Source organism: Vipera berus, assembly GCF_964194415.1.
Source record: "Vipera berus genome assembly, chromosome: 1".
Lineage (NCBI taxonomy): Eukaryota > Metazoa > Chordata > Lepidosauria > Squamata > Viperidae > Vipera > Vipera berus.
Window position 1 is genome coordinate 104,779,816 of NC_138202.1, and position 13,998 is coordinate 104,793,813.

General features: G+C 41.5%; 1 protein-coding gene across 1 annotated transcript; it reads left to right on the forward strand.

Moving 5' to 3' along the window:
- The first annotated feature begins 372 nt into the window (after positions 1 to 372).
- On the forward strand, positions 373 to 7,761 carry MYOD1 (myogenic differentiation 1). The gene is made up of 3 exons (XM_081314852.1): positions 373 to 1,159; positions 6,336 to 6,414; positions 6,902 to 7,761. The coding sequence occupies exons 1-3, from the start codon at positions 614 to 616 to the stop codon at positions 7,159 to 7,161; spliced, it is 885 nt and encodes a 294-aa protein (XP_081170978.1). The 5' UTR covers positions 373 to 613; the 3' UTR covers positions 7,162 to 7,761.
- Positions 7,762 to 13,998: the final 6,237 nt, after the last annotated feature.

A 13,998-nucleotide genomic window follows, 5' to 3' on the forward strand; every position in this document is an offset into this window, starting at 1 on the left:
CCTTCCGATCGCGGGTGCATTAGGCAAATTTCGACACCCCCCCCCCCAATCCGGCCCATTCCCCGACAGGCGTTTGGCATTTGCCCCCCCCTCCCCTCCCGCAAACGGGGCCACGTTGCTCCGACTCTCTTCGGCCGGGCGTCTCTTCGGCCAGGCCGTCCAATCACGACGGCGCGGCCTCTCGCCTCTCCCCCCCCCACCCGTCCTCCCGCCCACTTGGAGAGAGACAGCCCCGCTCCCGGCGACCGGCTTTGCGAGGCCCGAGGGGATAGGCCGGCAGGTGGGGGCAGAGGTGGCTGCGGAGGAACGGCCAGCCTCCTCTCCGGGATAAATAGAGCCACGAGGAGACCAGGCGGGATGGCATCGGGAAGGGCCTGCCGTTCGCTTCCAGGCAGGCAGAGCGGCGGCGGAGGAAGAAAGAGGAAAGGGGGGGGGGGATAAAGAAGCTGGAAGCGAGGTCGAAGCCCCCTCCCGCGCTCTCTGGTTCTCCCTCGGCGGGTCATTTGGCCTCGGAGCCCCCCCACCCAACCACCCACTCCGCGCTCCCCTCCAACGCTAGGAAAAGCCCGCCGCCGTCTGCCCGGGTGGCGAGCCCGGCGGCCACCGCTCTTCCATGGACGTCCTAGGCCACATGGAGCTGACCGAGGGCTCCCTCTGCTCCTTCTCGCCCGCCGGCGACTTCTACGACGACCCTTGCTTCAACACGTCGGACATGCACTTCTTCGAAGACTTGGACCCGCGGCTGGTGCACGTGGGAGGCCTGCTGAAGGCCGACGAGCACAGCCACCACCACCACGGCCACGAGGACGAGCACATCCGGGCGCCCAGCGGGCACCACCAGGCCGGCCGCTGCCTGCTTTGGGCCTGCAAAGCCTGCAAGAGGAAGACCACCAACGCCGACCGTCGCAAGGCGGCCACCATGCGCGAGCGGAGGCGGCTCAGCAAGGTCAACGAGGCCTTCGAGACGCTCAAGCGCTGCACCTCCACCAACCCCAACCAGCGCTTGCCCAAGGTGGAGATCCTGCGCAACGCCATCCGATACATCGAAAGCCTGCAGGCGCTGCTGCGGGAGCAAGAGGATGTCTACTACCCGGTCCTGGAACATTACAGCGGCGACTCCGACGCCTCCAGCCCACGCTCCAATTGCTCCGACGGCATGGTGAGTCTGCTCGCTGGCGGAAGCCGCCGCCGCCGCTTCTCGAGGACGCTTCGGTCTGCACGAGGACCCAGATTGTTGAGGGGCCGTAGGCTGACTCTGTGAACCGCGTAGAGAGGGCTGTGAAGCGGTATATAAGTCTAAGGGCTATTGCTATTTGCCTTGAATTGCACAGGAAGTCCACGAGAGCGGTTTCTCCATATGTCTTGACAGTCCATCTTAAAGATGAGAAACTCTGGCCTGAAACGGGTTGCCCTGAAATCTGTGGTTGGCTCCAACTGTGTGTCTGCCAACCCAAACCCCAAAATTATTTGGCGGGGGAGGGATAAGATAGGATAGGAAGGGACCTTGGAGATCTTCTAGTCCAGCCTCCTGCTCAAGCAGGAGAACCTATACCATCTCAGACAAGTGACTGTCCAATCTCTTCTTAAAAACCTCCAGTGATGGAGCACCCCACAATTTCGGAAGGCAAGCTGTTCCACTGGTTAATTGTCCTCACTGTTAGGAAGTTTCTCCTTAATTCTAGTTTGCTTCTCTCTTTGGTTGGGTTTCCAACCATTGTTTCTTGTCCTGCCCTCTGGAGTTTTGGAGAACAGTTTGATGCCCTCTTCTTTGTGGTAGCCCCTCAAATGCTGGAATACAGCCTGCTTTCATGGCTCAGAAAATATGGTCCCCAGGTGGCAGAACCCCAACTTCTAGTCTTGGCTTCCTCAAAAGCTTCTTAAAGCTGCAAGTGGTAGCTTGCCTTTCTGGAAGTGGTATCTACTGACAGTAGTAGTAGGAAGACTTGTTGTTTAGTATGTGTTCAGGAGGAGATATGGTTAGTCAGTATGCATTCTCCCCGGTTTTCTCTGCACGTTTTTTTTTCTTTCCAGGACAAAGGAGAAAGCTTATAATCATTCTGAGGTGCCTTTTGATGGGCCATGCTAGAGCCATCTGTCTGCAAGTGCCCTCTGATTCCTTGGTAAAGAGGATCAGTTTCTCTTCATGCTTATGTCAGGGAAAATAGGGAATGCTCTGTTCTGGTGCTGAAGCAGGCTTAGTCTCTAATCCGAGAGAAAGAGGAGAAAGAGGTCCATAGGCAAGTTTTTTTGGCGCTCTCAGCCTTGAGTGGAAAAGGGAGAGGAGGTCTGCTTCTTAATCCCAGTTTGGGCTATTTGTTCCCTCAGGAATTAGGGTGGAGACAGGAGGAATTTGATATGGAAATTCCTATGTGTCAGTGGTTGTAATAAATTGATGGAATAAATTGTTTCACTGTTCTGCTTTTAACTCCAGTTCCAAGTCATCTTCCCATCCAGCCATAGTTCTATTAGTGAGGTTGCACTCTAAGGAATGAGCACTCACTAAACTGATGAGATTTCACTTCAGGTAGATGTGTTTCCTAAACTACAGAGTACATTTATTTATTTAGTCAAGTAATGGGTTGCCCTTCAACAGAAGCTTCTTTGGTGGCTCCAGCTCAAAGAAAAATATATACAATTTTGAAACATCCTCAACAAGAGATCCAGATTGGTATATTAGTTAGGGCAACAAGCTAAAAACCAGGAAGCTGAATTCTGCTGCAGGCATGAAGCCAGCTGAGTGATCTTGGTCCAGTCATTCTGTCTCATCCCTAAGCAGGAGGCAGTGGCACTTCCAAAATAAGATACTGCATGGAATTGTCAAGAATTGACTCAAAGGCTTTAGTGTACACACTTGCATGTACACACACAGACACACACAAATACACATATACATATACATACACATACACAAAGAAAGTTACAAAATACTGCTTCAAACAGTTAGGGAACAAACTTTAAGTATTGCTCTTTCTGCTCCAGAGGATTTGTGGTACGAAATGCAATCTGTGTCTTCTGAAATTCAACTCCCGCTGTCGTCCTTGCAGTAAAATGAACCCTTTTTTTTTCTTGGAGCAAATATAATTACTATATGCATTTTCCTCAGTGATTAAATTTCATTAGCAAATAGCAAATATATTTGCTTATGAAATTTAATCACTGGGGGAAATGCATACTTATCCTGTACATTAAATGGAATATTCTCATCTTGCTTGCCCAAAGATACAATCTCCCCTTCTATATATGCAGCTATATATCCTAAAGTTAATATTTTTGAGATGTGGATAGCAGTTAAAATTATACCCTGACCTCATTCACTTCCTCCAGAATAGAGCGGTCCAAAGTAAATACTTCTGAAACTGCTCATATCTGGAGAACCTTCAATGAAAGATGCTCATTAAAACATGCTAGTTCAAAGCTTTTCTGGAAGAAAAGCATTACTTGGCAATGGATCCTCTAAATTATTTTCTAGCGTCTATCCTGTCTTCTTTGGAACTTACTTTCCAGTAAATATTCATAGAGTTTTGTGAATTAGGAAGAAGCCTCACTAGGCAAAAATTTATAACACTGCTGTGGATCTTAAGTAATTTATTGGAGATTTCTTGCAATGATAAAGTGCTTTAATATATGTAATAGCAACCTGGAAAAAAGTGAAGATTAGCATTATGCTGCAGTAAAATTTGATCTGTAATTCCACAGACTTTTCTACCAACCCCCTTCCCCTTTTCTAAAAAAAAATAAAATTGTTCATGAGATATTTTTTCTCCTGAAAGGGGGAACATCATAGTAACATATAAGAGAGTCTTTTCCCCCTGAAACTAGTTCCCATAATAAGGATCCCGTGAGGTAGGCTAGATCAGGGCTTTTCACCCATTGTACCACTTTTAGGATATGGCAATATCCGAGTACCACCAGTCGCCTAGCAAGGTGTCAAAAACTTGACCCCCCCAAAAAAGGAAAAAAGTGATGAAGTACAGGTAGTCCTCGACTTACAACAGTTTGCTTAGTGACTGTTCAACATTACAATGGCACTGAAAAAAGTGCCCGCCAAGCCACAGCTGAGTAAGACACCTGCCTGCCTGCCCGGCGGCGTTCTTCCTCCTGTCCAAGGTTTTCATTGTTGTGATCATTTCTGTTGAGGATTGGCAGCGGGGGTGGGGTGGGGGTGTTTGGTTTTTATTCCCCCCCCCATCTGCTGGGTGGTTGCAGCAGGTTTTGGTCACTTCACATGACCCTGGAACACTGTGACCATCATAAATATGAATCAGTTGCCAAGCATCTGAATGTAAATCACAAGACCCTGGAGATGCTGCAACATTCCAGCTGATCAGCGCTTCTTCTGGGCTCAGCAGAAGTGCCAGGATCAGTGCTGCTTTCCCACTGATTGGTGTTTCTTCAGGGCTCAGCAGAAGCACCAGGATCAGCACTGAGCTCCAGCTGGAGCTTGGCACTGATCCTGGCGCTTCCACTGAGCCCTGAAAGCACTGAAGAAGCGCCGATCAGCTGGAAAGTGGCACATCCTGGCGCTTCCGCTGAGCCCTGACAGCCCTGCAGCTCCAGCCATCTCTCGCTCAGGCTTGTGCGGTGCTGCCACCGGTTCAGCTCATTCCCCTCCCCCGCTACCACTTTTCTAGGATGGTCGTGTACCACCTGCCAGGTGCCCATGTACCATAGGTGGTACCCGTACCACTGGTTGAAAAGCCCTTGGCTAGATTGAAAAAGAATGTCTGTTCCCATGTGATTTAGTGAGTTTCATGTTGAGCAGGACTTGGGTTTTCTCGATACTTCATCTTTTGTTGAGCTGATTTTATTCTGTTGTTGGGAGTGTGTCTGAGGGGATTGCTGTTAACACACCTCTCAATCGCTCTGAAACTTTTCTGACTGCACACATATCCCAATCTAAAATAGTCAGAGAGGAGGAGCCTTCTGAAGGACTTAATCAAAGTACAGGAAGCCTGAGAGGCTATGACTTGCCGGAGAGATCATTTGACAAGGAAAGACAAATGAGTCATGCATAATCCTTGGCAACTAACCATTCTCTTCTAGTTTAGTTTCCCTACTCTGATGAATATTTGGAATTCAGTTAAGAGTAAAAAAAGTTCCTCCTGTTCTAAGAGCTGTGGTGGCATACTGCTCTGCAGATGCAGTATTGCAGGCTAACTCCGCCGACTGCCAGCAGTTTGATTCTCACTGGCTCAAGGTTGACTCAGCCTTCCTTCCTTTCGAGGTTGGTAAAATTGAGGACCCATATTGTTGGGGGCAATAGGCTGAGTCTGTAAACCGCTTAGAGAGGGCTGTAAAGCACTGTGAATCAGTATATAAGTCTTAAGTGTTATTGCTATTGCTAATGCCAGAACCATGGACCTCACATTCATAAAAATTATGTAGTTTACCTAATTTTTATTATTATTTTTTTAAAAAAATGTCCATGGCCACTCTCCATAGATATGGCCATTCATAGTATATAAAGTACCTCTGGATGTGCAATTAAATAAATTTTAAATTTCAATAGATATATAAATAGACCCTTTAAAACCACCAAGCGCTTGTAACAATCCCATCACAGAATCACCTTCCCTCCCTTCTTGCCCCTTGCCTGTGGAGGAAAGTCCAGGTCTTAGTGGCCTTCTGGAAGACAAGGAATGTTTGTTTTCTTAATAATTTGTTGAGGCATGTATGGCACTTTAATCCAGGTGGCTTACACAATATGAAATTAAAGAATGCCATCACAACAGAACAATGCATAATAAATACATCTATTTGGCATGGTAATAAAAGGCACTTCTATCATTAAGTGAGGTTTTTCTACCCTGATTAGTGGACATTAAATTAAAGTTTTGTGTGTGTGTGTGATAGATAGATAGATAGATAGATAGATAGATAGATAGATAGATAGATAGATAGATAGATGATAGATAGATAGATAGATAGATAGATAGATAGATGATAGATAGATAGATAGATAGATAGATAGATAGATAGATAGATAGATATCCACTATAGATATATTACATATATCTATTACATATATCTGATAGATAGATAGGTAGGTAGGTAGATAGATAGATAGATAGATAGATAGATAGATAGATAGATAGATAGATAGATAGATAGATAGATAGATAGATAGATAGATATCCACTAATCAGGGGACATTAAATTAATGGTGTGTGTGTGTGTGTGTGTGTGTAAGATAAGATAGATATGAAAAATGTGTGGTATCTGATATATAAAGAGCTGCATATCTATCACTAAATGAAACTACCATTAAACTTTTGAGTCAAGGTTTGTGTTGACGTTTCTGACTGAATGCCTCGTATTGTTGGGTTTTGTCTCAGATGGAATACAGTGGTCCTCCTTGCAGTTCTCGCAGAAGGAGCAGTTATGACAGCAACTACTATTCAGAATCACTTAGTGGTAAGTATTTGTCTTTAAAAAAAATTCTTCTCAATTAAGATATATAATATTTTGGATACTTCTTTATTCACATCCGTGTAACTGAAAGCATATACGGTACATTTTATCAAATATACTGTTATGGTGATTAAGTTGCAGGCATTTAATTTTCATTGGTGATCAAAATGAGCAGTTGTTTTGGTACATAACCTTAGACTTGAACAGTGAGATGGGCAGTACATAAATTTAATAAATACATGCATAAATTTTTAAACGGTCCCTTTTTGTATTCCCAGCTTCACTTATTCCTGGCTTATGTGCCATTACTGTAATGCCCATTGAATTTGCAACTGTAGGGATACTGAATAGGTATTCAGCTGAAATTGACTGCTGAGCAGCAGTATATGATATAAAATATATGTATTTCATGTTTGTGTACGTGTGAGGACTCCTGCAAAAAATAGCTTGTTGGTATTGTCCTGGGACTGACGGATCTCCCTGTCTTTAGATTCAAAGCAAGGGAAGAATTCGGTCGTTTCCAGCCTGGATTGCTTGTCCAGCATCGTGGAACGGATTTCAACAGAGAGCACAGCCTGTCCTGCTCTACCCACGGCTGAAAGTGGGATTGAAGGGAGCCCTTGTTCACTCCACGAAGGGGCCAGTCTGAGTGATACCGGAGCCCAAACCAGCTCCCCCGTCAGCTGCACTCAGGTTCCTCAGGACTCTGCCAACCACAGCGCCAGCAATCCTATTTACCAAGTGCTATGAAGTGCAAATATGACGAATGCTTTCTTTTAACCAGCAATCCTACTTAAACCTGCATTTCCAAGACTGAAAACGAACAATACTTACGGCTATTTTATTTTTTTTACTCGCTTTCAAATCTTATCTAATAATTCCTTTTTTCCATGCTTGTATTACTCCAAGAATGCACTTATTTATTGGTTATAAACAAAAGCTATTTAATTTGTATATAGAGGTCTTTTAGAATTGTGCACCATGAAATGGCCAATGTTTTTACCGTGGAAAGGTCGAAGGACAGGGATCCTTATAGGTCCTGGATAGGCTCCTCAATTCCCATTACTATCTGTATACCTTAAGCAGCCAGATGCATTCACAATTGCTGCCTTTCTTTGCAATTTCCCCCCATCTAAACCCCTGCCCCATAATCACATCCACATATATGCAGAAAAGGTTGTGGACCACTTCTTTTTTTTAAAAAAAAAAGAACAAGAACAAATATTTTGTATACTTTGCAAAAAAACCAAAAAAAAAGTTTCCGTGGAAAGAACAATAAAAATGTATGTATTTAATGTTGCTTGGTTTGTTGTGCCAAACTTTAACTTTATATATTTATACAATATGGATGCTGAGAATGTTTTCAACAATATTCTAAATAAAAATCCTTATTTATAAAATTGTTGGGAGTTATTTGTCTTCGGCTAGGGATTCCAATATAATATCGACAAATAATTTTTGACTCTGTTTGGTCAAGTCACATATTAAGCTTCTGCAATTTCACTCTCTTTTCAAATTGCCTTCCATTGCCCATCAGATCTTGACCTCAGTATTATAACTCATGACTTCATACTCTGGTAAAACCAGTCCTACAGATTCAATCATCAATACATTCTGCTTTTGCTTAGAAGCAGAAATAGCTACTGTATTGCTATTTTGATAATGCTATGAACTTTATGTTGCATGGTAAATTACTGGAATGCTATAACAAATACAGGGGAAACTATACTTTCTAAAATAAATTATTATATATTTCAAGAGGACACTTATTGTCATAGGTTCTTTGTGAGGTGGTGCTAGTCAGAGACACCCACAATTCTCACTAAATGAGATTTTTTAAATTGTAAGATACTAAAAAATACAATGTTTTTACATTAAGAGAACTGCTTCTTTTTTCTTATAACTAGTTTTCTGCTTTTATTTTCTCATGTCTATTACCTTACACACTCCTATTTTATCAACATGTTTATATTGTACATTCTACAGTATTCCTCATTCCTGTTCTTTAATTTTCCCTTTTAACTTGAACTCTTCCTCCACTGGGACTTTTGGCCTCTGCCTGGTCCTCCATAGCCCATGTTAACTTATACTCACTTTTATAGCTTGCTGGATTGTGCTGGAAAGTGGAGGTTGTTGGAAACTGCTTTTAGCCAGACTCCCAATTCCTCACCTACTCCCAGTAGTACTTTTGCTAGTAATAACTGATGCTTTCTCTGTCTTTTTGGAGGACTTGGGCTGTGTCCAGTGTTCTATTACTGACCACATGTTGGAGTTCTTCCTGGATGCTTCTTTTCTACCAGTGCTTAGTTCTCAGAGCTTTGGGTCAAAGAACTTCTTAGCCTTCTGAATCCAAAGTTACTCACTTCCTGGGTCTTCCTGCTGTACCACTAATCACTGCTTATTTTGGCTGGCTCAGCTTTCCAGATCCCCCGAAATGCTGCTGGCCACCAGGTGGGTCTTGTCCATAAGACAGCCTCTTGTCCATAAGACAGTAGTTGACAAAGCTTCTTCCAGATCCTCTGCTGGATCTCGATTTCTCTTATAAGCAGCCTGGCTTGGACTGGGATGCTATAAAATGACCGAGTAGCCCTTATTCGTCTTATCTTCCTGTTGCAACTACATCTTCCCTCGTCTACAATTCCTGGGCAACCAGCAGCTGGAGTCAAATGTTGTTTCTGGAAGGGAGAAGGGCAATAACTTCCAAGCAGCTGTTCTTTTTCTGGCCAGTAAACTGGCTTCTTGAAGCCAGCTCTGAGTAACTTGTTCTTCCTTCGAAATACAGAATGCTGTGCTAATAGCCACAGTTACCATTTCTGTCCTCCCATATATTATTTGTACTGGCATACCAATGTACCAAGAATAGTCTCCCCTGGTGCCTTCCAGATAGATCTGACTTGAACTCCCCTAATACTTAACCTACAATCATGAAGATGGAAGAGGCTGATCAACCCATGGTTACCTTGTGTTGTACACTGAACCTTTGGATGATACTGATTTTCAGAACCCACTTCAAGCAGACTTTCAACCAGGACATGGGACTGAGTCTGCTTTTTAACCTGTATTGATATCTAAAGGAAGTGGAGAGGGGGAGAGTGGCTTTGTTGCTTCACACAGAACTTTTTCCATCTTCGGATGGATGGATGCTTGGCAGATTGAGCTCTGAGAGTACTGCATTATTCTGGATCTGATACTTTCTGACTTAAGATGTGTCCAAACATTCCACTTTTAATGTGACAGGCTCATATAGAAACGGTCAAAGCTTCAACTGCACCATTGAAGCTGTCATCATGACTTATTTGACTCCGTCCTATGGACACTCTTATCTATAGGGGATAATATGATAATAAGGGCTTACTATTTTATTTTTTTACTTATTTTACACATTGAACTAGAGCTGCCCTCTTTGTCCTGGTTCAGTGTCCAGCTTGAAGGCTGTTCACCAACTTGCCACACATCCTGAAAAAGATTGTGAATCTTACCTTTGGAAATTTAGGTACAGGTGACAATACTTGGCTGACCTTGGCTGGGCCTGGGAACTGAACAGGATCTGGACTGGTTAGTACTTCTACAGGATTATTTCATGGAATACCAGAACTGGAGGTTAAATTGGGAAGTAAAAATATCTGGTAAGGCAATAGCAAACTTCTTTCTGGTGCCAAGAAAACTGAATGGATTTCTCCGTGCAGTTGCTTGGCATCTCTATCAAGCTGAAGAAGACTTTACCTTTTCTTCTAGATGAAAACCCCTTTGAAGAGCAGCACCTTTTAGAAAGTCCAATTATTGGGCATAAGAGAAGGATCAGTTTTGGTTTCTGAATGTTCCTCCCAAACTGAAGAATTGCATGCCCTTTGCCTTGGTTTTTAGGAGTGGCTAAACAACTTTTAAACATGGTCTTTAGAGATAATTCAGTAAGTGTTATTGCTATTTTTAAAGTTTGGGCATAATTTTATTATTGGTTCTTACATTGTTTATGTACCATTTGAAATTAGCTGTGCATTGCTTTGGTGGATTTTAAATTTTAAAAGTAAAGATTTTTTTTTAAAAAACAGACAAAATTAGAGGTTGTGTAAGTCCTATTGGACCCTACCCATGTTATCACGCACACACACACACTTTAGACTGGCAACAATCTAGTGTGTTAAATCTTGCTTTAAAATTATTTGTTCATTTTTAACTATTTATTCCTGGAGAAAACATAAGTGGTCACTCTGTGTTGAAACTGACTTGATGGGAAGGAAGGAAGGAAGGAAGGAAGGAAGGAAGGAAGGAAGGAAGGAAGGAAGGAAGGAAGGAAGGAAGGAAGGAAGGAAGGAAGGAAGGAAGGAAGGACTCAAGAAATGGATTAGTTAGGAAGGGCATAACTATTGTTGGTTTAATCATAATGGATTTGCAAAACCCCTTTCAAAATCTGGTAAACTTGTAATTCTTGCCGGAAAATCCTCTCACTGTTGAAACAAGGTAATACATTTCCACAAAAAATTGTCTCTCAATTCTCTTGCTTTCTTTTTTCTACAGAAATTTCCCTTTTCCTGAAAGCAAAAGAAATGATCTGCTCACATAAAATGGAACCTTACAGCTCTCTATCAAAATAGTTGTGCTCAATAACGAACACCCTATTCTACAAGTATTCCTTAGTATTGAATTTCAATGATTTATTTTAGCATCCAACTTTCCACAAGCTGCTTCTAATGTTACAACAGAGAATCTGCATTTAACACATCTCAAAATAGACACATTCTTTTTCACTCACTCACAGACGCACATGGTTTGTATGTGCATTTTTTTCTAACACAGCAAGAAAAAGCTAGGATAATATGACAGGACAATGAATTAATAGGATATCAGGTTCTCAGTTATACGACCATATGACAGAAAGCTACAAACACAGAGATTTCTGTTGTCCATGGATCCGATTCCAGCAGAATTATCATATTGTTATTTCTATCACCATTGCTACTACTACCATACTTACTCCTATTAAAGTGCCAATAGGTGGGGAGGCAGAAAGAGCAGATTTTTCAATTATAGAAAAAGAAATCAATTTGTAAGTTCAGAACCCCTGTAACCAATGTTTTCTTGCTTACTTTAAATATTACTAGTTATAAAAATGTAGAGAAAAACTATAGTGGGCAAAATAAAATATAAACAGAGCAGAGATCATTAAGTTGAATGGGATACTTACTTCTTCACATAAAATACCAGGAACTTTTGATACCTCAAGAGAATGATGTCTAATTTAGGAACATTAGAATCTCTCAGCTAATGAAATTGAAAGTCAGTTGAATCCAGCATCCTGTATCACAGCTTTCTCTAAATATAGTTAAGACTCCTGATCTCTTGGAATTAAAACTTAGATTTCCCACTGGCTGGAACTGTTGTTCCTGTTCTTTGAAATATAAAATCCCCTGTTTATGTCAGACTTATATGTGATGTGTACCAATTCATCTCAGATAAGAAAATGGAGGAAAGATCAGCTGGGCAATCTTCAAATCAGGAATGAAAATCTACAGTTTTCAAAGAATTACAAAATTACAATATAATAGAATAACAGTTGGAAGGGACTTTGGAAATCTTCTAGTCCAACCCCCTGCTCAAGCAGGAGACCCTATACCATTTTGGACAAATGTTGTCTCTTCTTAAAAATCTCCAGTGATGGAGCATCCACAACTTCTGGAGGCAAGCCTTTCCACTGATTGTTCTCATTGACAGGAACTTTCTCTTTCATTCTAGGTTAGATCTCTTGTTGAGTTGAGTTGAGTTCCTTTGGGCCAGCCCTGGCTTCCACCAAGATCATACTGCCAAAGTTTATTCACAAATTGCCCAATTACACCAGCACAATTTTCCTAGGGTTTCAGCAGCAAGTAGAATTATTTAAATGTATTTTCTTTATTACATTTAAAACCTATTTTAATTAACATTTAACTGACTTTCTTACCCTTCAATAAAATAACCAATTATGTTTCCCAGCTCCATTTTTGTTAAACAGGAAATAAGTTATAGTATGTAAAGCAGGGGTCTTCAAACATGGCCCTTTTATGACTTGTGGACTTCAACTCCCAGAATTCCTCAGCCAGCATGCCTGGTTGATGAATTCTGGGAGTTGAAGTCCACAAGTCATCAAAGGGCCAGGTTTGAAGATCCCTGATGTAAAGCTTTGAAAGGAACTTATATAGCACCTAAAAATCCTATTCCTTAACACTGTTGCCATGCCCAATCTTTCTAAATGACCAGTAACTACTGATGAAACTTTTGGTCCAGAAAGTGAGATTCAGTAACCTGTTTATTATTAAGGAAATAAGCTATTACCAGGATACAAAGTATTCCTAGCTGTGAATAGTTAACCAGTGATTTCAATCCTATATGTAGGTGGCATCTGAAGTGCAAGAGAAGAGGGATAGTTGGCCAACAACTCTTATTCCCTTATGAATCACTTCTCAATAATTACTGTTTCAAGTCTAAGATGAGAGGTCAGTCAATTTTAGAAATCACAAAACAATCAGACAGACATTTCCTAGTAATAGATATACCAAGCTTTCTCTTCACATTTTCCCCCAAATATCAAGAGGTCTCCCATGATCTATATGACTATGACAGAGGCTCAAACGATTGCAGTCAACAGACGATGCCAACCTGTTGAAAGATAGTGTCATTAGACAAGAAAATTATAAAAAGAACATTCTCAGAATATACTTAGAATATACCCTATCAGAAAATCTTAACATCCACAAAACCCTTTAAGCAGAGAGATCATCCCCCTTACAACAGTCATGACCAGTTATATATTTTCTAGAGAGTTTCAAAGTATGAAATGCAAACCTTTTCTTCCTCTGATTCAAAAGCTAAAAAAAAAACCCAAAATAAGCAAAACTATTTCAGTGCACTTGCTAAGAATCAAGCTCTATCCGGCTATACTCAAGGATAAAAGATTTCTACTGAAAAATCGTGTGCATTTGCTCCCTTCCCTTCCCTCTCCTTCCCCTTTTTCTTCCTATCCCTTACTGAGTTTAAAAGTCACTCAACTTCCAAAGACTCTAGGAAGTTTAAATTTCTAAAAGAAGGAGCAATAGAATGAAAGAAAAAAGACACACACTTTTGGAATAAGCAAACCAACACATATCAGTTTAAGAACTGATATGAGCTGCTATGTCACTTTAGGAACAAGTGCTCAAATATGCTTTTTTTCCTGTTTCCTATCCCCTTTTCTTCTCCTAGTATGTATTTTAGACTGTAAACCTGCTCTTCCATTATTGCAGTTTTGCTGAAGAACAGAGTTAGGCATATTTTCAGCAACCTGGGCCATTGATCTTCTTCCCTGATATAATGAGAACAGTGAGGCATAATGTGAATGTCTGGCCAGATCACATATTCTGTGTGCCATTAGCAGTACCCACAATTCCATCTGACAAGATGGTCCTAAAATTTCTGGTCAGAATACTATGTACTAGCCTTAAAAAGTGTCATTTTCCTCTATTTTAACCACATGCAATGCCATCCTTTAAAATATCCTTCAGTGTTCTTCTCAATCAAAATGGACGTTGGCAAATAAAACATATAAATCAAAATTAATTAGGTAGAATTCCATGCATC